Genomic DNA, 25,461 nt, shown 5'->3' with positions numbered 1-25,461 from the left:
GCAGGGAAGGGGGGTATTATATTGTGTTCAATTCCTCACATTTAGCTTAGCTTTATGAAAGAATGAGCCTTAAAGAAATTGCTCTAAGGCCCAAAACAGACAGACTTAAAAAGCCAACTTCCATGGCACTTAGATGACGTATACCCCCAATCCACGTGGAAACCACACCAGGGTTGCTCTCAGGCCGCCTAAGGTGGACCAAACCCAGCCTCAAAAGGAGGGGATTTTTTCCACTCCTTGCTGCACTCCATTTGGGACTGCAACAGGGACCGGCATCAGGACTGTTGTGTGCAGTCACTGTGATCCTGCAGTGCTCTAGGTGCTCCTTCCTGCCTGTCTATTCCACCTCTAACACTACACTTAGCCAGAAGAAGAAAGCCATCATCCCTGCTATTGGCAACCCCCCCACCCCCAAACCTGTCAGCAAAATATTTTCTTCCCCCTCAACCTGGCAAAATATACCATTTCAGGAACTTGAATTCCACTTGTCCCAATAAAAGAGACTCAAACATTTTCAAGACCTGCAGCCTCAGCCTTAAGATCCTTCTGCTTTCACCTTTTGTTTAGAAGATACTGTTCTTCCCAAAGCCATTCTCTGAAACTATCTGCCATATCGTATGTAACTGTTCGAGCTCTGCATATATTTTATGTGTAAGTCCTAGAGCTAAGTACTTCACTATCCAAACACTGACATCAATACCTGCTTCATATAGGCATAGCACATTGTTTCAGCAACTCTTTTTCCTTCATCATAACATGCTCTGGGTCCTATAGGATTCACATGACCCCAGTAATCTTCATTTTGTGGATGAACCTCAGGATCTTAAAAGAAAAAAAAGAAAGTTATTTTGAGTTTTTATCATGTAATAAACAGAAAGAATTAAAATCAGTTTACTCCCAACAGACTAGGAGGTGTCATGATTTACATAAATATTTTGCCAGACTTATTTTTGTCTTAAAAACAGCAGATTCAGGGAAGGAAACCTTCTTCCATAAAGCTTGATCTGTTTTATTTTATCTCTTTACATCCATTAGTTCTCCCAGTCCTGCAGCTATGGTACCATTTCCCCCTGATTTCTTTACTCTTTGAATGAATCCAAACCATCCAAACCTATGTAATGTGATTATCATGATCTTATATAGACAAGGCTGGCTTTTCACTGCCTTCACTAAGACAATGATGACACAATCACAATCAAGATAAAAATTAAATAAAGGAGAAGAAGAAAGCTTTGATATCCTCAGTTTTTGAAATAAAATATGTTTACCTTCAAGTTAGCTGTAGCTGATACCTCATTTTTCAATTAAATTGGTTCATAAGTTCACCTTAGTTAAACTTAAATGGTTACATGTAACAGAAAGTGCCACTCCCACAACTCTTAAACTGACTTTTCCCTCTGTGTGACAGCTATGAAAAGCCGATGTTAAAGTATCATTTAAAGATGCACTTATTTCAAGTTTGTAAGTTATTCAGTGTTGACCATTCTTATCTGATTTGAAAGATATGTGGATACACACTTCTAAAATGGTTTATCATGGATTACTGGACAAAGAAGGAGAAAGGAACCTCTTTCAACTTGAGGTCTGAATTCTCAAGGGATGGAGAGGTGTTAACAGAGCTAAAGACAAAAGGGTGGGACAACATATCAGCAGACTGGCTTAAAACTCTTACTATCAGTAAGAGGCACGAAGCCCACTGTTATTCCAAATAGTGTAGGAGCCACCATGTCTGTGCCTTCTGTGCACCTTAATGTCATAAAATACTTTATGCAGGTCAAGTGTTCTGTCCACTTTGAAGGATTTCTAACAACCCACGTCAAAGATCATGGACATTACAACTGACTCAGTGACTACTGAAGGCAACACAATAGGAACATCCAGTTCAAGCAGAAAAGGTAAAGCATTATGTTTACACGTGTGCATGGCAAGTCAGGCCTATTTTCTTATTTATTTCCCAACATTCATATACTGAATTTAATTCCTAAAAATCCCAAAGCTGTTCATAAAAAATTGAAACAAAACAATAGCTAAAACGATAGAGCAATAAAAGTAATATCCATAAAGCTATTGTTAAAAACACGATTACTGATCAAGTTAACAAAAAACTGAAGAGGAAATTCCTTGGGAAATATGTGCATCAGAATAACAAAATCACTTAGAATGGAGACTGCCTAATTTCAATGGGGAGACCATTCCACATAGAGGAAGACACAACAGAGAAGGCCCTCCTTTGCACCATATCCATATGAGTCTTACCAATCCATAGTACAGTGACCAGTGTCCCACACAATGTAAGGAAATCATTAGTGTGCAAAAATCAACAAAAACCATCGTAGCACTCTTGGGACTGTGATAAAGGGAACACTTCATGTGCAATGAAGTGAAGTAACTATTTACTGGTATATACTATAAGTCGACCTCATGTAAAATTCGAGGGGGGCCAAAATGATGGATTTTGATGTGATCCGTGGATAAGTTGAGGGTAAAACCTAGGGGCATATAGCAAAGGATCTAAAGGATGAAAACAATGTCAAAGAACTTACAAAATTCCAGTAGACATAACTCTTTGTGTTTACTCTTAATAACTATGGCCAATAGTTATTCAGAATGGTGGGATCCAGGAAAGCTTTTTTTTTTTAACTACTGTATTTTCCGGTATATAAGGCGACGGGGCGTATAAGACGACCCCCCCCCCCAACTATTTAAATAAAAATATAGAGTTTACCATATACTCGCCGTACAAGACCACCCGAGGCCTCAGAAGGCCAGCGCTGGGCGCGTGCCTGCCACCCCATAGGGCTGGCCTCCGACACCTCAGAAGGCCGGCGCTGGGCGCGCTCGCGCCGCCCCTTCAAGCCAGCCTCCGAGGCCTCAGAAGGCCGGCGCTGGGCGCGCTCGCGTCGCCCCTTCAAGCCGGCCTCCGAGGCCTCGGAAGGCCAGCGCTGGGCGCGTGCCCGCCACCCCATGGGGCTGGCCTCTGGCCTCCAAGGCCTTAGTAGGCCGGCGCTGGGCGGGCTCGCACCGACCCATGGAGCTGCCCTCTGGCCTCCTCCGAGGCTTTGGAGAGCCGTCGTTGGGCGTGCGCGCGCCGGCCCATAAAGTTTCCCTCCAGATTCCTTATACGGGGCGTATAAGACGACCCCCAACTTTTCAGAAGATTTAAAGGGGTTCAAAAGTCGTCTTATACGCCAGAAAATACGGTAACAGCCTCACCACAGCCTCTTTAGGCAGGATGGAAATCTCCCTTGCTACACTAGGGCATTCACCATTCCCTTTACGCACTTGTTGCTTTAAGGAGCCAGGAAGGGCAACTATTCAGTTTACATGCAGAAGCCCTCACATCTCCAAGAGTCCTGTCCATATCCTCAGTTCAACAAATTGAAACATATCTAATAATACAGGACAAGCAGGCACCAAGATTACATCCACTGGGCCTGTTTCAGCTACAGTATCCAAGTCAGAGTAGATCTGCGTAATTTTTGTCTGCAAAGTGTCCTCCAAAGTCATCACAAGAGGCTGTCAAGTGGTCTCAACAATGAACATCTCCTGTATTCATTCATGGAAATCTGTCTTTTGGAAGGGAGAAAGAACATCTCTGAATAATGCCTATGTAGCAAGATTCATAGACCATAAGGTAGGAAGCCATGTCTGAGTGATAGTGCATATGGACAGGTTGCTTACCTGTAACAGTATTTCTTCGAGTGGTCATCTGCGAATACATACAAATGGGTTTTACTGCGCCTGCGCAGTGCTGTAAAACCCATTTGTATGATTCGCAGAGACCGAACAGCACTGTGCAGGCGCAGTAAAACCCATTTGTATGATTCGCAGAGACCACGAAGAAGAAATAGCTAGTTACTCTTCTATTAAAAGAAGACCTGTGTACCGTGAAAACTCTCTGTTCAGCAAGGGGATCACAACTCACAGCATTCCCAACCAAGTTCATGGCTTACCTCCATACACTTCAGATGTGGATGCTAGTAAAAGCCGGGCTCCAACACGTTTTGCTAACCCTTAAAACAAAAGGGAGAGTCCATTTTAGAAGGTGGCAAAAGGAACAGTTGTACACATGGTCCCCCTCCAAGCTATTGTTGTAGTCTTTGTAGAGCCCTCCAGAGCCCCACAAATGTCCCTTTGACCTCAAATGCACCACCCAGTTGTTTTTCTGCCATTTCTAAGAGGCTTCCAAGAGTAGCAAACCCTCCAAAAACACCTAAAACATGCATCTGAAACATGAAAAAATGAAGCAGAAATGATCTGAAACCACTTCCATGTTGTTCTTGCTGTTATTAGTGATGCTGAAGAAGAAGCGGAACATCATCATCATCAGGGGTCTAAGGTGCCCTGCAGAAAGTCCTTGTGGCCAGAAAGTTTCAGACCTCTGGAAACTGTCCAAACTTGCCCAAAAATATCCAGAGTCCTAGAGCACCTTAGTTAGATCCTTTTCAGAACAAACTTTAGTAGGCTATATATTGTACTAGTTTTATTATTTTAGTTCTTTTCTTGCTTTTGCAGTGAAACAATAATATGGAGACCCTGATGGAATTTATATGGTTTATATTGCTTCACCTTCTCAAAGTACCAAATATACCTCCTTAGTAATATCCTCATTCAAGACACCATGACTACTGGAACTTATGCTATACATCAAAAATTGTCTCATTCACTCACTACAGATGGGCAAACATCTGCTCTGGAATAGCCAGGATTACATGCATTTATAAAAGCTGCAAAAAGTACTCAGAGTGTGGTGGAGTGTCCTTCTTTAGAGGTTTTAAACAAGGGCTAGATGGCCATCTTTGAATTGCTTTGTGTATTCCTGCATGGCAGAGGATTGGACTGGATGGCCCTTGGGGTCTCTTCCAATTCTATGATTCTAAGCAATTATGGCGGGTTACACACCGCCATTTAGTATGCGCTCTGCGCGTCCTAGGGTTAGGAAGGGGCGTGCTAGGGTTAGGAAGGTTCTCACCTTCCTAACCGCCCCTCTCCCTAGGACGCACGGAGCGCATACTAAATGGCAGCGCCCGTCCACATGGGCACTGCCATATTTATGTCTTGGACGCACAGCATCCAGACGTGGCGCGGAGGAAGTGATGCTGCGAGTGCGCGCCTCGCGGCGCCACTTCCAGGGGCCAAAAAGGAGCGCCATTTCGGCGCTCCTTTTTAGCTGCGCCGGGAAGCCTCACGGTTTGGCCGCTGGGGCTTCTCAGCGTAGCTAATGGAGCTGGTGCCAGACCGCCCACTTTTGGGTGGTCTGTAACGCACCTATGTTTTAATAGGAATACTAACTTGATGTGGTGTAGTGGTTTGAGCACCGGGCTACAACTCTGGTGACCATGGGCATGTCACACACTCTCTGCCTCAGAGGAAGGAAAGGGCAACCCCCCACTGAACAAATCTTGCCATGAAAACCCCAGGACAGGTTCACCTTAGGGTTGCCATAAGTCGGAAACAACTTGAAAGTACACAATCACCTTGTAACAAAAGCTCTTTCAGATACAGTGGTGAAGCACATTGAGAACCAGGGTACTGGGACTTAGGTCTACACAGTCACCAAGATTGTACCATTTGATTTCAGCGGCCATTAAAGTGAACTATTAATTTTAGTTTACACTTACCCAGCATGTTCAGTGTCCCAATCGTGTTGGTTTTTAGTGTCTTAATGGGATTATACATATAATTTGGAGGGGATGCTGGAGAGGCTAGATGGTAAATCTGGTCCACTAGAAACAAAGGGAAGGGGAACAAGAAAGAGAACAAAAATAATCTTACATGTTATGAAAAAGTTGTAGGAATTACTGGCAGTTCAACTAAAATAACTGTGACTCTTCTAGCCTGGCACTTCAGCAAGCAGGGTTAAGGACACATGCATATCTAAAACACAGCTTGCACTTGAATGAGCAAGATTCCCTAGAAGATCAGTGGGAGAGTAAAATCTTAGAACAGTCTTCTCCCAAGATGGTGACATTCAGATTATTAGATATAATAATGCTTCTACCAGAGTAGCTGGCTGGAAAATTATGAGAGTTGTAGACTAGTACTTCTGGGGGACAGCAGTTTATGGATAGCTTTCTACAAGAATCCAAATGAGAAAGCTTGGGGGGGGGGAGGATAACCTAGCATTCCAATTAACTATGGATCACTTTGCACACAGAACAACAGTTTGACTTCTCATCACTTGATAATTCAATATGTTGATATTTGAGCTCACTCTGTAGAAGATTACTGAATCAGAGGCAATAAAGAAATTTTATGTGACAATCTCTCTCATCATCAGGCAAGCAGGAAAAGAATGTGAGTTCTTTTCATCTATTTAGTATACAGGATAGAAATATCTCAGGAAATACACTTTGGGGGTAACAATAGGAGGTAGAAGTACTTTAGCAAGGCCAATGGGAGGACTATGTGGTCTACAGTAATCCCAACATGATAGAAAACAGCTCCTTCACTCCCTGCATCAGCATAGCACCATGAGCATCTCTACTTTTAAAGCAAAAGGCAGGAAAGGTTGGAAAGCAAAGAGAGGAAGAGTTGTGACTCAAAAGTTGAGATGAGGACCTGGAGCTATATATAACCTCTTTCGCCGTTGCAGCACCCCAGAGTCATCTCCCTTTGCAAAGCCTGTCCTACCTAGGGTTGCCATATTCCAGTCCCACATATCTGGGCATCTGGAATGTACATTATTAATTTGCTTCTTCACCACTGCCACATTTTAACCTTCCCAGTGGCCTGCAACAAAGGAGAAATCAAGGATTTACTACTTCAACCGTCCCAGCTGGCCAGCACATTTTTAGTCCCTTCAATCTGGAATTTTTCAGGTTTTCTGGGACAAATGGCAACCCTAGTCCTACCAAAGTAGTTAAAACTTCAAATTATGTCAGTTGGAGTATACACCAGAAGTGAAGCAAGGGGGCAATACCTGCTGTGGGACAAATAGGAGGAGAATGAACAAAGAAGTATAAAAATAGTGCAAATGCAAGCCAAGGAGAGAATGTATTATACACATCATGGTTGAAAGTCTGTGAAAACACATATTCATTTCTTAAAGCACACGTTACGCAAAGGAAATCAAATCATTTTTTTCCAAATCCCACCCCACTTACAACAGATTGAAGATTCAATTTCCCCTCCTCCAAACAAATACCCACTGTCTTACACTGAAGTGATGCAAACACAAAACCTTCCAAAACCTTCCTTACCCATTCCTTTTAGACTTTTAAAAAAGTTGGTTGGCTAAATATTTATGGATTCTAAAGGAATATGTCAAAGCAACCTTATATAAAATTGTAGAAAAAATTTGCTCCAGTCTGGCAAACTAGCTCCAAGGGTCCGCTTTTACAGACAAGTGATTTCCACATTGTTTTCTTCTCACTACAAACACAATAGACATTTTGAACTGTGACTATCTTCCTGTTATGGGAATCACACTCAAATTGCCTTTCATTATACAGTTCACACCCAGCCAAGGCTGGAATCATGCATTAAAAACAGGCTGTCAATTTAATAATGTCCCATTGGTATTATTTAACCAAGAGCTCTTGATTGTGTAAGTGAGGTGCTGTAGGCTATTTGCAAATCCCCACTGTGAAGCAACACTCCCACAGTCCAACAAATGTCAAAGGAGCCTATTAAATTGGAGTTAGGGATTATTAAACATATTAACTCTAGTCTATAAAACACTGAGAGCCAGCACAGTGGAGTGGTTTGTGAGCTGAACTAATACTCTGGGAGACTAAGAGTTCAAATCATTTAGTGACTTTAAGCAAGTCACACTTTTACAGTCTTGAAGGAAGACAAAGGAAAATTTCCTCGGAATAAATCTCATCAAGAAAACCCCAGGATAAGGTCACACAGTCAACTTCAAGACACATGACATTTAAAATTTTCAGCAACATAGCTAATGTTCTCCTCCCATCCCTGCATTGATCTAAATATGTTCTTCCATTACATTTAAAATAGTAATGATGACATTCTGTAGCTGTAAGATCACAGCCATGAAGGCAGCATTTATCAAAACAGTAACTTCAGTTTTAAAAATGTACTTAAAGTGTGATAGGGCCTGGGTGAGGAACTGAAGTGAAAGACAGAAAGGTCCTCCCAAAGCCAAGATTCTTCTTTTTTAATGCTGGGGTGTTACAGGCGTGTCATGAAAAAGTTGAAAAGTTTTAAGTAATCTAATTTCAAATAAATACTATCCTTAATTGGTAATATCTCTTTGCCTCAATGAGTCCCAGATATTGTCAAAAGCGTGACATAGTCCAGGTGCTTCCCCACTAGTAATGTATCTTTCTGTATCTGCCTGATGATTGCAGTACTTTCTACATACCTAGACATAGTCTGATTGGCCAGGACAAGTGGGAATCATGCAGACCTCTAAATGTTGTTGGATTGAAACTCCCAGAACTCTTCACAATTGGCCATACTGGCTAGGACTGTTGGTCCAACAACATCTGGAGAACTAGATGAAGTGCAATAACATCTGGAGGGCTACATTATTCCATCCATTCATTTTAGAAAAAAAATTGGATTGTCAGTCATACATAGGTTGCTCTTTATGGGAAGACGGAACAGCTCATCAGCACCCATGCACAGACAACTCAACCAGTGCACCTCAGGCTACTCACCTTCAATGTAAAGGGGCTCTACCACATCATGATTAATCAGTTCAAAGTTCTCATGGCCAATCCAGTGCTCCACGTTTCTTTTCCTGCCCGTAAAGAAGTTGTCCACAACTGTAACTTCATGGCCATCCATCATTAGTTTGTCAGTAAGATGAGAACCCACAAACCCTGCTCCTCCAGTTATCTGCATTAGGACAGTTTGCATATAAATTTTTCTTCTCTTTTAAAAGAAAACACCAGACAAAAAGTCCACAAACATGAAATGAATGAAAACAGCAGTTTTCAGAATTCTGTTTACATCTTGACAGAGGAAAGGGAGGAGAAAGAAGGGGGAAAGAATGCCATTTCCTTTATTTAAATGAAATAAGCTTCAGAGATGTATTTGATTCATTTCCCAATTTGCTTCATGTAACCACAAGATTTGATATGGAGGATTCAAAAGTAAGTACAATTCATTATGTGCTGTGTATCTCTCTTCTGTTAAGTAAAACAGCCTGCCCAAATAAGGATTCCCTGACCATGTTCATCAGAGTTAAAACTTGGAGGTAATCCCAAACAGGCTTTCCATCAAGACCAATAATTCGAAATACATACACCTTGTTGATAAGGTATTTGACTTTCTCTCATGTGTAAACCTCTTTTTTTTTAAACATTAAAGCATACAAGTTGAGTTTTCCTTATCCAGAATTCTGAAATCCAAAATCATCCAAAACGCAAAACTATTTCCATGGGTGGCTCAGAGAGTAACACCGTTGCTTTCTCATGGATCTGATGGATCCAGTGTACACAACCTTTCTGCAGGCACAAAATTAAAATAATTAAAATATTATTTATAAAATTATATTCAAGCTATGTGTATAAAGAATTTCATGGTCAGACTTAGGTCCCGTCTCCAAGAAATCTTATTAAGTATATGAAAATATTCAAAAATCCTGAAAAATCCAAATCGAAAACATCCCAAGCATTTCAGATAAGGGAGACGCAACCTGTATTTTAACCATCTTTCTAACATGCTACCTATCCATGTACCAAGATCCTTTCTAGGAGTGGGTATTCCATCTCTCTCTTTCTCTCACAAACAGAAAATTGTTACTTGCATATTGAAGTGGAAAAGTCTAGAAAAGACTGTGTCACATACTCATTTTGTCACACCTGTATTCATACCATGACAAATTTCAAGACAATGTGGATTAAGTTTTATACTTCCCAATTCACCATTTGCTTGGATGTGGTGGTGAAACAGAGGCATGTTCTGAATCATGTCCTTTCCTTAGCTTGAAAACTTTTCCTAAATGTCTCTCTCATCAACTCTGCATTCAGACAATAAGTGAGGTCATTCAGTTTGTAACTGAGATAGATATACAAGGGCCCATAGTTACTTTGCTTAGAAGTTCTCATTTCACACAGCATACCAAAGTGTGTAGAAAATAACTGAGCACTATTGAACTCCTGAAGAAAACAAATGGGCTTCAGTCTTATACAGCAACATCCTAAGGGTCAATTAGATAATCACCCAAATTCAGTACTCAACTAAAGCAATCTAAATAGAAGCTGTGAGATTACAAGTGATTACTGATACTCTGAATAATTCCTTATACGTAGTTACGGAAAAGGTAAAAAAACCTCAACAATAAACTAATGTGGCCATTTAGCTGGTAAATAATATGTACACACTAGTAATGCCTACGTAATAACAGTGGGGAAATTGCATTTGCTCTTCAGATGGAACAGAAAAAGGGGATGAGGATAATGCACTATTGCTCCTTGCCTTTGCCGGGTTAAGCAACTTTAAATTTACATTTCACTTTCTATTAAGTCTCACTAATTAATTCAGATGTCTGACAAAGTAATCCGTACAAGTGTGGCACGTAAGCAATTCTGCACATCCAGACATCTCATAAGGACTAGGAAAACCTGATTTGCCCACTTGGACAATCTTAGAGAGCTGGATTTTATATATCTAACATTGGCTAGGTATACTTCACTCACTGTTACTTTATGTGCTGCTACTTTAGAACAGGAATCAATTCCCTCAAGCAGGGACCAGATATTTTGTGAACCCCCCCCCCCCCCCCAACAAAGTTGTCAGACTGCAACTCTCATCATCCCTCACCACTGGCTAGGATGGTTGGGCCTCTAGTTCTTGTCTGAGAATATCTAGAGAGCCACATGTTGCCCATCCCTTCTCTAAAATCCCTGAACACTCTGGTTTTGGTCTCACCTGCATAGTTTCATTGATACATGTATTACTGGAGTACTCTGGGAAACAGTTCCCATACAATGAAGGTAACACATAAAAACAAACCAAGCCAGAAGAGTTTTAATACCTGAACAGCTTTACAATACACGTGTCACTACATCACGTCCTTCCCCATCGCTTTACTTGTTCTCCAATTATTTCCTTGTAAGTAACTTTGCTGGATCAACCTCATGACCCATCTAGTCTTGAGTCCCATTCTGCCTTAAATCCCACTTTTTGGGAAAAGGTGTGATATAAATTAACTGATTGATTGATTGATTGCCCAACATCAGACTTTCTCACAATGTCCATTGTGACCCATCCACAATATTTTATTTACACTATAAATTTTACAAGAACAAAAGGAATACACACTGACTTTGATATTCTGAGTCCTCCCTATCATAACAAGGTAGTTCTTTAAATTTGCAAGTGTGATTTTTATGAAACACTTCTATCAGTAAAGCAACTGGGGCTACATCTGCATTGCAGAAATAATGCAGTTTGACACCACTGTAACTGCCATGGTGCAATGCTGGATTTCTGGGATATGTAGTTTTGTGAGATAGTTAGCCTTTTCTGTGCTGGTGCCATTACAAAACTACAAATCCCAGAATTCCATAGGCTGGACCCATGCCAGTTAAAGTGTTGTCAAACTGCATTATCTCTGCATTGCAAATGCAACCTTGGTTGGTGCAGATTGCATGACTAGAATCTATCCCTTCATATTATTCCTTGCACTTCCTGAAAAGCCATTCAGAGGTAGGGAGATGGCAGAGCAGTCATTGTTGTAGCAGCAGCCACAAACACAACTCTACTCACAGACATCCCAAGACATTCTTGGTTTCCCATGACATTCTTGCAAACAAGCTTGTAAAATGTGGGCTAGACAAAGTAACTGTTAAATGGATCTGTAATTGGTTGACCGGCCGAACCCAAAGGGTGCTCAACAATGGCTCTTTTTCAGTCTGGAGAGAAGTGACCAGTGGGGTCCCACAGGGCTCTGTCCTGGGCCCAGTGTTATTCAACATCTTTATCAATGATCTGGATGACAGAATTGGGAGCATACTTATCAAATTTGCAGATGACACCAAATTAGGAGGAACAGCTAATACTCCAGAGGACAGGATCAACATTCAAAATGATCTGAATAGACTAGAAAGCTGGGCCAAAGCTAACAAAACAGAACTTCCTAACAGTAAGGGCTGTTTGACAGTGGAACACACTCCCTCGGAGTGTAGTGGAGTCTCCTTCCTTGGAGATCTTTAAGCAGAGGCTAGGTGGCCATCTGCTGGGGATGCTTTGATTTGGATTTCCTGCATGGCAGGGGGTTGGACTGGATGGCCTGTGTGGTCTCTTCCAACTCTATGATTCTATGAGAGTGTCATGGCCAGCCAAGAGCAGGTCTCGGAGCAGGAGGGTGTGATTACTCCAGTGCAGGAGGAATTGGAGGCTCCATCAGGTCCTAATCCTGCTCTGCCAGATCCTAGCCCTGTCCTCCCAGCGCCAGAGGAGGAAGCCCAGCCAGGTCCTAGCACTGGAGGGATTCCTCCTGAGGCTCAGCAGCCTAGTGGTGACTCTGGGGAAGAGCCAAGCCTGGAGGTGTCTTCCTTTAAGCAACGCAGGGCTGAGAGTGCTTGCGTGCATCGGTCCAGGAGAATTGCTGAGAGACAACTGGCAAACAAGCCTCAGCTGGCACCAAGAAGAGAGTCTCCTACTTAACCACCTGGGAGACGCTGACTTGGTACCAGTTTATTGCAGTATCCTTCTGGGTGATTACTGTCAGTACTGGAACCCTTGTTTGCCTTGAACCCTTGACTTCGCAACAGACTGGACTCGTTACCTTCTGGCTGCCCTGACCTTGGACTGAACTGACTTCTGTGGATTCTGGAATCCTGACCCTGGCTTTGTTACTGGTGTGCTTCTTGTGGACTAACCAAAAGGTCTGTAGCCTGCCTTTTAGCTCCTTTCTTGTTAAACAATCCTTATCAGCGTTTGTTTGGACTTGTGCTGGCTGTAGTCCAGCACACAGAGCTTAGGATCTCAGACAGTGATTCCTTACACAAAATAGCTATGTATGTTGGGTTGCAGCTGGGGAGAGGGTCAGGATCTTTTCAACCTACAACTCTGAACTTTTACCCTGCAAGTTGCTGTAGCATTTGAATCTCTAGATGTAATTTAGTTTTTTAAAGATATAAAAAAGCAAGACAAATATTTTGAGTAAATAGGTCTGAAACACAATGCTTTACTGGCAACAGATACAGTGGGTCTTTGGTATCTGCTGGTATTTGGTTTCAGATCCCACCCCACCCTAGTGGATCCCAAAATCCATGGATGCTCAAGTCCCATTATATACAATGATGTGGTAAAATGGTGTCCCTCTTATAAAATGGCAAGATTAAGATTTGCTTTTTTTGGAATTTTTATCGGGGTAGGATTTTCAAACCATAGACGGTTGAATCTGTGGATAAACCAGGCCAACTGTATATTTATAACATACACAAACTGATAAACCAAATAAAATTAATGAAAATTGAAGTAACTGTGCAAGATGTGCCCTAATTAGTAGGCACTGGATGTATAAAGTAGCCCATCCTCTAGATGTATCAGAATATATGTCCTATCATCCTCATCCAGCATCAGTGTAATAGTTGGGGAATGATGGGGGTTGTAGTCCAGTGCATCAGAAGGGCTTGGGTTGGGGAAGGCTGACAGAAAGGTCAAAATACTCAGTAGGCAGCTGCTTACTAAAACTTGTATCATAAATAAACTGTTTTGTCCTTGGGAGAAGACCAGTCAACAGAAAATGCAGATGTGTTACTCATGTCTAACAGTTCTGTTATATAAGCCAATCATTTTGACAGATATTTTAGACATGTCTGACTGCCTGTCAGGGATTAACACAATTAATGAAGAAATCTCAGTTACTGGACTGATGCATACACACTTCCTAGTAAATTTAATCTTCTGGGGATGGCACATCTGAACAGAACACTGATGATATGAATTCCCTTCACCTTCTCAGACCCGCACATGGATTCATTCATTCAGTATTCTCCTAGCTTTAACAGCATCACATGCCTTCAGTCTCTGGCATAACTGGAACTTTATATTGATCTGAACATCGCAGGGGAAAAGTAGGACTGGCAATTACTCCAGGAGACTACAGTGAGAATCATACTGATCAGTTCTAACTACAGTAGAAACACTGAATTTATTGTTGGATGGTGAGTCAATGGATAGATAAACTGCACTGATTTAATAAGTATACTGTAGTTGGGACTAACAAAATGACTCAGACCAGAATATTTTAAATGCAGGATGCAAGGAAATTTGAAAGCATCCATACTACACAGTTATAGCCATTTAATAATACTTTACCTACTGTGTTTTCATTCTATGGCATCTTGAGCTTTCTAGTTTGATGAGACTCTTAGAATTCCCTGTAGAATGCTGTAGTTCAGAATCATGCACTGCAGCTGTCTAGCAGAAAATTCTAACTCACTCATAAAACTACAAATCCCAGGATTTTGTGGAAGGAAGCCATGAGAGTTAAAGTTGGTATCAAGCTACTGTAACTGTGTAGTATAGATATATTCTTATCAGTCAAAATCTAGAGGAACTCCATGCAAGTAAAGGACTTTTAGCTATCATATCTATTAGCAATCCTAAGTATGTCTAAGCCATTTAAGAAACACCTACCGTATATACTCATGTATAAGTCGACCTCCTGTATAAGTCGAGGGCAGTTTTTGGATCCAAAATCATGGATTTTGATATGACCCATGGATAAGTCGAGGGTCAAACACTGGAGGATGTTACAAAAGATCTAAAGGGGGAAACAAAGCTTCACTTCCCTCCCTATATCTCCCTCTCTGGACATCTCCCAAGCATCAGTCTTGGCATGGAAAAGGGGAAACAAACCTTAGCACACTCACACTTCCCCTTACAAAAAAGGAGGACAGACCCCACTCTTCCTCTGCCTTTCATCCCAGGACTCCCAAGGCTCATAGCTTGCAAAAAAGGAGGACAGACCCCACTCTTTCTCTGCCTTTCAGCCCAGGACTCCCAAGGCTCATAGCCTGCAAAAAAGGAGGACAGACCCCACTCTTTCTCTGCTCTCCACCCCAAGAACTCCCAAGGATCAGGGCTTGCAAAAAAGGACAGACCCCACTCTTTCTCTGCTCTCCACCCCAAGGATCAGGGCTTGCAAAAAAGGAGGACAGACCTTTCTCTCTCTTTGCCTTTCAACCCCAGGATTTCCAGGCAAAACGGGGGGACAAGCCAAGGCATACAATGTGTTTGTGCCCTTTGACTCAGCAGCAGCTTGTTAGCTCTGGCTGTGCGGGAAGGCTGAGAGGGAAAACAAAGACAGACACACACACACACACAGGAAGAGAGGAGGAGAGTGCGCGCCGGGGCTTCAAACAGAGAGCTACAGAAGAAGGTGGGCACTTGTTATTTCAGGAAATTTATAAGCATAAACTCATTGCCCCATCTACAGTGCGCCCGCGCCATACGCGGGCACGCCATACGCGGCCTTGAGCATATGCGTTCAAGCCGCGGCGCGCGCGCGGGGTGGCGCGTCCCATTTAATTGAATGGGCGTGCACGCCCACGCCACCGCGTCCCATTCAATTGAATGGGCGCGCCCGCCCGCGCCACCGCGCACGAGCCCCATTGTTTCCAATGGGGCTCGAGCATAGGCAGAATTCGCCTTACGCGGAGGGATCCGGAACGGATCCCCCGCGTAAGGCGAGGACGGACTGTATACGTCTACCCATGATTTTGGAGTCCATTTTGGGGCATAAATTTTTTTACTTATAGTCGAGTATATATGGTAAGCTATTGGACACAATCTGTGGTATGTCCTGGAAATATGTTCCATGATTTTTAGCAACTGCTACTCCCAAAAGGCTTCCCACTACAAAGTTCATCCCCACCACAGGAAGTGTAAAACAAAGTGCTGAAATAAGTGAGACAAAAAACCCCATACTGCACCATATTGTGAGATGCTCGATTCAACTGAGAATGCTGCTTTACAGTCTTTGCATAATAGAGAACACGCATACCTTTCTAATGGTTAGATGTCTATTCTCATTATTATTTTTATTTACTAGATCTTACTTTCCCTTTTGAGCTTTCAAGTGTCAATTTTAATGGGGCTCTAAGGAGCATCCATTCTGGTCAATCTACACCCACTTAGATGGTCTGGATGATCAGACCATTTCCTCTCCTTAGAATCAACAATGAGCACTCCTTAATGAGTCCATCTGTGCATAACAAATTAAACAATAAACTTCAGGGGAATCTGCAATTTAAAAAGGAGCTAACATTTTAAATAAATACAAGAAGTTTGCTTTTCCGTCTGTCCAATCCCATATTGGCTGTTTTAGGTACTTTCTTTGCATTAGCCCGCTGAAGAAATTTAAAACAGTCAATTAGTTTTGAGCATGTTACTAACTTACCAAAATTCTTTTACGATCCTTTTCGGATAGGAACTTCACTGGTGGATACTTCTGAGTAAAACTATGAAACATTGCAAAAATGGAACCACAAACAATGTTAAACTTTATTGAGGCTAGTAATTACTACGTCTACATATGTGTATCTCTGAAAGGTACACTGTAAACATTTCAAAAGAGAATACTAGCAACTGCTAAAACTAAGCACAAATTATAAGTATGAGTTTTCACTTTGTTGTTTAGCTCTCAACAGACTACTAAAACCACAGAATTTGGAAACATTCCCCCTTTTTGGACAACTCCCAGCTCTGCATGACCACTGATCATGCTAGTCAGGGTATTCTGAGTTGCAGATCAAAAAAACCACTTTTCTCACCTCTGCATAATTTAGCTCAGTTCTGCATAATTTTGCACTGACACATGACATACATTATGTATCAGTCCATTTGGCCCATATCAGGGAGGGATGGCTTTTGCCCTCATGCTATTTTGAACTTCACCCTCCTCTCTCACAACCCTAATCAGCATAACTAGTGGTAAGGAATTATGCTAAAGCTGTATTTTTTTATTTATTTTTTAAAATCTGATTCCAGCTACATATGAGGAGAGGCTCTTTAAGCTAAGAGCTGGACTACCCTGAAAAGTGGAGGATTCTTCTTGGGAGGTCTTTAAACAGAGGTTAGATGGGCATCCTTTAAAAGTGCCTAAGTTGTTTACTGTTTACTTCCAGTCCATGAACTGGAAGGGCAAAGGTTCTCCACCTTTGACTTAGATGTTAAGATAGCCTAAGGATGTTTATGGCCTCTTCCACCTGTAGTCATGGCAGCTTCTCTGGCTGGGATAAGCAGACCTCCTCCACAGCAAGGGAGAGGGCAAGGCTGGCTGCTAGAAGAGTGGGGAAACATTCAAAATAGAACTTTGCTCCTAAGGGAAGTTAAACTTAGGCAAGGTCACAGCAGGAACATTTCCTGTATCTTGCTCCATTCTCCAGGCCCATCCCACATTCACAAAAGATAGCCAGGGGCAGCAGATGGAGGAAAGAACAGAAAAGTTTTCTGCAATGCCTTTCTTTATGTCAGAATTGACAGCTATGTACACATATTTTAGAGTATTAAAAAAACTTTTCTAAGTGCTCCCTTCACTTTCACATATTTGCAGGCCACAATGGTAGAACACAATGTTGGAAAGCCCTATTATTCATAAACTGCATGATGATACACACAGCACTTTCATTCTTGTTTTGCTATTTCTACTAGAAGGAGGGGCTAAAGAACCAGAATTTGAACCAGACTCGTGTTGTCCAAATGGGGGTCCTGGATTCTTTTACAAGTTTTTTCTTAATTCGACTTGTTTGAAAGCAACAAGTAAGGAAGCTCAATTCATTTGCTCATGATAAATTCTCCAACAGCTGTTAATTCAGCTGCCCCTACTTGGGAGATAAGGTGTTATGTGCACTAACATGCAGTTCACAAATGGGAAGCAAGGATCTACGTGTTGGGTGCAACAAGTAGTAAAATAATTGGTGCCATGTGATGCCCATTCCAATGGAATAAAAATGGTCTTACTTGAAAGTAAATCTTTGCCATTTTTAAAAACCAAACTGTTGTTCCATCTTGGATCCTGTTGCCCTCCTGCTTTAGTATAAATTTACCACACAAAATTAGGGAAAATTTATTTTAAGGCAGTGGACAATAACCTTGCTACAAAGCAGCATATTTTCTAAACACAGCATTGCCCTTGAGGATTTAGTCAATTTTTGTGCTTGATAAATGCTCTTGATGAAATAAGAATTACTAAAAGCTGCCCTTGTATGCCCCGGATTGTTGCTGTGGCAACCACACGTCGTGGCAACAATCCGCTCCCTATCGGGAGCAAAAAGAAGCTGCTGAAAGCAGCTTCCTGGAAGGAGTGTGATTGGTGTATTTGCATGCCACGACTGTGCCCCTTCCAGCCAGCGCCATTTGGGCGCTGCGCCACGCTCATGTCATCATAGCGCCGCCCATGTGGACAGGGGAAAGCCATGATGGTAGAGTGCTGGTGGACTAGGGCTTCTGGGCATGTAAATGTCCAGCCTCATCTAGCCCTACATTCAAGACAACTGAAAAGCCCATGGGGGAAGCAGTCTTAAAGTCTACTAGCGAACTAAAAGTGAACATTACTGATGGCAGGGAGAATCAGAGGCATTCTACTCTGGCCAACTATTTCTGACTGACCAGAATCAGCCAGCTGACCTTAAGCATCACAGCTTCAAAGTGACTCACTGTGCTCTTCATGACTCAGTCAAAATTTTACAGGGATACAGAGGACCCTAGGCATTACCAGTATCTTTTGTAAAAGATTACATCCAGCATAACTAAGGCCCAGGACGGAAGGGCCTTTGCGGTGCCCTCATCACGTGCGAGGGTTACCTGGTGGGCGGAGGGCCCACACACCCGGCAACCCTTGCATGTCATGGATGTGCCACAGTTGCGACACGCCCACCAGATGGAGCGCGCAACGAAGACGTTGCAGCTGCACCACTTCCAAACGGGGCGGTGCAGCTGCGACGTCACCACGACATCTCTGGAGCTTTGTGGCGTCGCAGTGGCGCCGCAAAAAGGAGCTGCTTCCGGGCACTTTATTTGCTCCGCAGCAGCGCTGCACAATTTGGTTGCTGCGGCACTCCTGTGGAGCAAAGAGAGGTGCTGGGGAGGTGCCTCTTTTTGGTGCTCTGTACCGCGTCTAAATCCCCAGGGAAGTATAATGGCCCTTTTACCTTTGGATAGTACTTTGTATGGTTCTTTTAACATTGGAAGGTGGTAAGAATTTTGAGCTGACTTCAGATACAAATATTATTGGTTAGAGAACTGTTAAAATACCCTGCAATTATGAGAATGATCCTGATGTATCAAAGATTGGAAGGAGGGAGAAGATGGGAAATTGTTAGAGGTCTTGTTTCATGCTGAAATGCCAACTTTCATTTTCTAGCAGAAAAAATATGATGTCTAGAATCCATGACAATAGTTTGTAAGCCATGCCTGTCAAAATCGGGCAGAGATACTGACTTCGTTGATTACACTGTAGCCAACCTTTAGAAATCCAGAAAACAGAACGACTGTGGCATAGTGTGTTTTGAGAGCTTCAGCCCAAAGACCGAGAGAAGTCTTTGTTTATCCCGTGAACAAATCTGTAGCTTCTGTCACTCTTATCTCATTTCAGGGGATGAAAATAGATGAAGAAGTTCTGCTTTGGCTGACAGATGTGACAAGAGCCTGTAATAGTACATGCTATTATAGGCTACTATGAATATAAATATATAGCACTAGGAAAAAATAAGTGGTAATTGTTTTAAGTACTGAACTAGGTCACAGTGACATTTGCAAAGACAATCACTAGGTCACAGTGATATTTGGAAAGACTGTTACTTCTGTGTTGAAGAAATATTTTGAAAGGAATTAAACAATACAAGTTATTTTTGGTATAGTCTAGAGCAGGGGTTCCCAACCTGTGCTCTGAGGAGCCCTTAGGGCTCCGCATGTATTTTCCAAGTGCTTTGCGGCTGCTCCAGGAAAATGAATGAAATAAACATTGAATGAAATAAAAGAATAAGAATATATATATTCTTATATATACTCCTAAACATCAGTAACTTGTAAGACATAGGGTAGGCTTCTTAGGGGCTCCACCATAGAAATAAGGGCTCAGTGAGACAAAAAGGTTGGGAACCGCTAGTCTAGAGCAATGGTTCTCAAATTTTTATACCCAAGTGTTTTGGACCTCAATTTCCACAAATCTCAGTCAGGAATTCTGGCAGCTGAGGATCAAAACATCCAGACAATCAAAGTTTGGAACCACTGATCTGGAGTTAGTAAAGTTATAAATATTTAAGTTTGAATTTTGATGTGAAATTTGTGATTTGTGATGTGATTTACATTTTAGAATAAAAATATGCTTTAAGATATAGGAATTGCTTTTGTACTAACATGATTTAATTAAAACACCCCCTTCAAGATGGCTAAATAAATGAAGTTGGTATGAAATTTACTAAATGCTACTACATATCAGTACAGTTTATTATGGACTGGTGCTGCATGTCAGATACTGTCAAATGTTGATTGCTGCTGAACATCACTGTACATGAAATGTTGATGCTGACTCAGTATTTTGTACTAAAATTTGCATAGGTAAACTTGAAGAGGTAGACCTGATTTATTTTCTTCTCATCTACTAGCTTTGGGGCTCAACAGACCGCCCCTAAGGGGTGGCTTCATGCCACCCCTTTTCTCGCTGGATTGTGGCCACAGCAACTGAATGCTGTGGCCCTGATCTGGCCTTTTGGCAGCGCAAAAAGAAGCCACAAAAAGCAGCAGTGCTTTTAGGTGTTCCTTTGGTGCCAGTGGAGCACAGTAACACCCCCGCCATGCACGTGGTGTGGGAGCGGCATGGGGCAGCCAGCGTGTGTATGCTATGTCCCCATGCTGGTGTATAATGCCGGTCTGTATAGGCTCTTTGTTACCTCTGCTAGTTCAATCTTAAGTTCCATTTTTGAAGGGAAAGCTCTTTATACTACAATGCTTATTCACACTTACCTGGGAGTCCCACTGAACTCAACGAGACTTAATTCTCAGTAGACTTTTACATGTCTGCACTGTTATGTATGCAACAGACACATGTGTATACGTAGTCTAGAAATGTTAGTCAAAAAATCAATCCAAAAAACCTGCACTGACTTATCCACGGGCCAATGTAAGTACTATACCTTAACTCTTACTTAAAAAAAAAAAGAAAAAAGAACCATCCCCTTCTAGAGGAGTGAAAGATGAGATTTTAGTCCCTCCTGGGAGAATCTGAAAGAAACACTGATTCCCTCTACTCTCTTTGCCGTGGTGCCATCTCTGGCCTTTTTGGATTTCTGGATGACTCTTTGGTGCTTCCCCTCAAAGGAATACCAAGCTCTTGTGTTTCATCTCTCAGCTCAGCAAATGGGAAGGTTCCTTTTTGGGAAGTGTGGCTTTAGACAAGTCACACTCAATAGCCTCAGAGGAAGGCAAACCCCTCTGTTTTTCTTGGCAAGATATATTAAGAGGGGGTTTACCTTTGCCTTCCTCTGAAGCTGAGAGACTGTGACCTGCTTAAGGTCACTCAGGGATTCAAACCAAATGGCTTCCAAAGTCATAGTCCAACACTCAAACTACTATGTGCAAGCATCGTTACAGCAATTACTCAGACATGCTTAAAATATCTGTCAAGGGATTCTCTTGCAACCAACATCCTAAGCTTAATAACAAAAGCTAGGAGGCTTAAATGTTTATTGCAAACAGGAACTCATTCTGTTGCAAAATTTCATTCAATTCAGCTATTCCCACCAAGGGTCTTTGACAGAAATCCAACTGCTAGTACCAACTAGGGCAGACTCCTTAAACCAATGATATTTACTTAAGTGTTGACTTGTCATTTAGCGACTGATTCAATAAGTCTACTCTAGTGTTGACAACAGCAACTGGATTTAGATATAAAGGCAAGTGACAACCTATTACCGGATTCCAAAATATGCATACCTTTTCTCCAGTTCTTGGATCTTCTCTCTTAAAGGTGCAACAACCTAAAGGCAAAATTAAAATTAAATACTGAGTGGTTTTCTTTGCATGAACATCTTTCCAGAAACAAATTACAAAGCATAAAAGGAAGACTAGGAATTACAAGCATTGTGTAGCTATTCTGAAGATTAAAGGGTAGAAATTCACCATCTTAAATGACAACCACAATTATACATGCTGTGCAATTTCTTATGGATTTATAGTAGCAACACCTTACTTTCTTAATGGCTGCATATCAGGTGCACATAATACAGAAGCATAGGTCACTCCCAAAACTATTTAATTGCTGTTTGATTCCTAAAATAGCTTGATTTCCAAAATAACCCACTTAGATACTGATTTAGGTTTATGATAGGTACACAGAAAGGAATCTAGAGTAGGATCTGGAAATACTAGGTTAAATCCAGACAATCATACTTAGAGTAGCCCCAGTGAAATCAATGGAATTTAAATTTATAACTTAGAAGTCTCATTGAATCGAACGAGCCAACCCTACATATGACTAACTTGGAGCAAATTTATTTTCATGTTAGCACCACTGAAGTAATGATTAAGCATGTCAACAAGTATACAAGAATATATTCATGGGACCCATTTAGATGCACATGAAGGTTTCAGATAGGCTGGAATATGTTGGGGAGTTTGGGATAACATTTAAGCCCAAGTCTAATTGTACTCCCCAAGAGATGGTGTACTGAATCAATTGGAACTTGAGAAATCAGTACTTATTCAGGAACCAAAGATTAGCATATTAAGTAAGATTTAATATCTGGGTTTCGTATCTAGGAAATTATCTGGGCTGCAGAATAATGAATGGTACATATATTGTATTCTAGGTAAAAAATGGGGCAACAGAAAGAATATAATTTTCATTAAAAAAAAAAACAACTCCAAATACCAGACCAATCCTCCATCCCCTGAATAAATACTGCACATTTCTCACAAAAGCAAGAAGCCTAGCAAAGCAACATGCTGTGGTGGGAGTAAGCTTCAGCAACATTTAAAAAAAAGAAATAAGAGAAGCTGTCTTCATTCAACAGAAAGAGTCAAGGAAAAGCAGCCAAGAACTGATACAGTACTAAAAATGAAACACTGAAAGACATGGGGAACACAACGAACTGTAATGAGTACATAGCATACTGACCTCTTCAATTTTATTTTCTACTTTCTGGTCACCATTATCTTGGATAGACCTGTTGGATATAAAGATTTTTTTAAATGGTCGAATATGCATCTACTCCATCAGACACAACCTAATTTTAGGTTTGCATTTCAATATCTTTAATTAAATAATATAGAAGCCATTTGCCTCTACCACTCAAATCCAAACTGTGGGCTACAGCTGTAGTGAAAAACAACTCTACACACTGTTTGAAGTGACAGAAGACACATACATTTCTATTATTCCTAATAATAAAAATCATTCACAAGACTCAATCATATCACTACAAGGAACTAGATTTCTGCCACACTGAAAATATGTATGTTATTAGGAAAATGGTATGTCCAGGAAGAAAGACACTATTATTTTTGCTAGGACAATAGATATGAGGGCTGGTTCACAAACACCACTGATACATAGGAACTAGTTGTGCAGCAATGCTGGAGGTATATGTACACCCACCTCCTGCACACAGAATGTCATATACAATCTGATGCACTCATATATATGGATGGATTTACCACAATCACATAAGAATTACCCTACACACAAGAGCTATGACATTCTGCAAAGAGTGGCAACTCAATGTTATGCTCCAAGGATACTAGTCCTTGGACTGGAGTGAAGGTATAAGATCTTTATTTTAAGAGTAAAAAAGGTTGCTGGGTGAAACCTTCCCCTTGGCTGAACTATATTATATGTATCATATGTCAATAAACAACCAGAGCTTGTGCAACACAGACAGATGCTCATTTAGGGCAGCATGGAAACCAGCTCACATTAAGCAACCTCTACAGGATTAACACAAGTAAATGCTTATTTTTATCGCTAGAGTAATCATCTCTGACTTTCCACACACAACATGAAGCAGGAGTGGTTCTTTGTTATTTTTTAAGGAACATTTTTATACAGTATTTGTTTTCCTAAATACAGTTCTTCTGTATATGACTTTGTACTTCTTGAACAAAAGCAATTTAGCACCCGCTGCAAAGTGAGCAAAAATAACTTTACAGTAAAGTCTAAGATTTATCCTAGGATAATAATAACCACAGAGGTTACATCTCCACTGCAGAAATAATGCAGTTTGACACTGATTTAATTGCCATGGCTCAATGCTATGGGATTCTGGGATTTGTAGTTTTACATGATGTTTAGCCTTTTCTGTCAGAGAATTCTGGTGCCACAACAAACTACAAATTCCAGGATTCCATAGGGTAGCCCATATTAATAAGACATGAAAATTAAAGCAATGACAAACTGCATTAATTTTGCAGTGCAGACTATCCTAAAATTAGTAATTTTGGAAGCCGGCAGCCAGGGAGGCACCCCCGCGCCGGCTTCCAAAGGGCTCCTGAGGCCTTTGGAAGCTGGCAGGACAACCAGGTAAGTGCTCTTACAAGACGCCCCCCCAACTTTTGACCCCGTTTTAGAGGGTCAGAAAGTAGTTTTGTACGCCGGAAAATACGGTATATAGGATTGAACTGTAAGACTGCACTTTTGAAAGGCTAATCCTACATGTATCTACTGAAAAGTAAGCTCCCCACCAATGCAAAAAGCAAAAACTCAATATTACCTTATGTTGAGTACATTTCCCCAGACAGCTGTGGGAAACAAAAAGAAAGGGATGAGTTAGTGTTCTATGAAAATAATCTGAGACACTTCTGAATGTAAAACAGTTATATCACAGTACATGTCACAAAGCATATATCAAACCAGAGATGAATGGATTGAACGAAATTTCGTTCATGTCACTTTTGCCTAGATTCATAATAAAGCCTCTTCTATCTCTTTTCTGAGCCACACATGTGGATATCCTCCCATCACACTGTCATAAAAGAAATACATATGAGGTGCTCTAACCTCTGCCTTTCAATATTATTTTTTACAGTCAACACACTGGCTACTATCTGGGCTACTGCCACGCATATTGGAAACAGGACCATAAAAATGGAAGTTAGCCATATTTTTCTTCAGTGTCCTTTCCCTGCTCCATGTTCCACTGCTCAGAAGTTTTGGTTTGATTAAGGAGCCATTGGACTCACAAATTCAATTTCTGTGTGGCTTCTAAAGGACAGCAGTGTTCCAATCTGCATATTCATCCAGCAGATACAGATCAGACATGCTCTCATCAGCATTCTGACTGAAAAAATGCCTTGCTCATCCATAGCTTAACATATTAGAAAACACGTGAGATGCTGAAACAAATCAAAATAATTACTCTTCCAACAAACTTTAAAATCAGTCTATAACATTCAACGCAGAAGAACATTCAACGCCTTAAACTGCAAAAAACTTCAAGCAGGGTCTAGATGTTCTCCTTCCTTAAGTTCCTTAAGGCTTGTTCAGATATCACACATTACTTTATAATGTGCCATTCACATATCTATCATCATATA

General features: G+C 41.3%; 1 protein-coding gene across 2 annotated transcripts in view; it reads right to left on the bottom strand.

Annotated features, from left to right (window-relative positions):
* The window catches only part of LOC149319251 (UDP-glucuronic acid decarboxylase 1), a 52,302-nt gene that overhangs the window by 10,854 nt on the left and 15,987 nt on the right, over window positions 1–25,461 (bottom strand). Inside the window, exons 2-9 of one of the 2 annotated variants that reach the window (XM_089511379.1) lie at window positions 24,639–24,666; window positions 23,048–23,096; window positions 21,865–21,908; window positions 16,331–16,391; window positions 8,628–8,808; window positions 5,622–5,726; window positions 3,954–4,013; window positions 701–822 (exon numbers count right to left, since the gene is read on the bottom strand). In XM_089511379.1, the coding sequence (XP_089367505.1) occupies window positions 701–822; window positions 3,954–4,013; window positions 5,622–5,726; window positions 8,628–8,808; window positions 16,331–16,391; window positions 21,865–21,908; window positions 23,048–23,096; window positions 24,639–24,666 (650 nt within the window). The remainder of the gene's footprint in view (window positions 1–700; window positions 823–3,953; window positions 4,014–5,621; window positions 5,727–8,627; window positions 8,809–16,330; window positions 16,392–21,864; window positions 21,909–23,047; window positions 23,097–24,638; window positions 24,667–25,461) is intronic. The other variant, XM_089511378.1, reaches the window with a different exon arrangement.

The sequence above is a fragment of the Sceloporus occidentalis genome, unplaced genomic scaffold (genome assembly GCF_023333645.1).
Source record: "Sceloporus occidentalis isolate IW3139 unplaced genomic scaffold, rSceOcc1.0.p SCAF_2, whole genome shotgun sequence".
Taxonomy (NCBI): Eukaryota; Metazoa; Chordata; class Lepidosauria; order Squamata; family Phrynosomatidae; genus Sceloporus; species Sceloporus occidentalis.
This window is presented reverse-complemented; position numbering and strand designations above follow the sequence as displayed.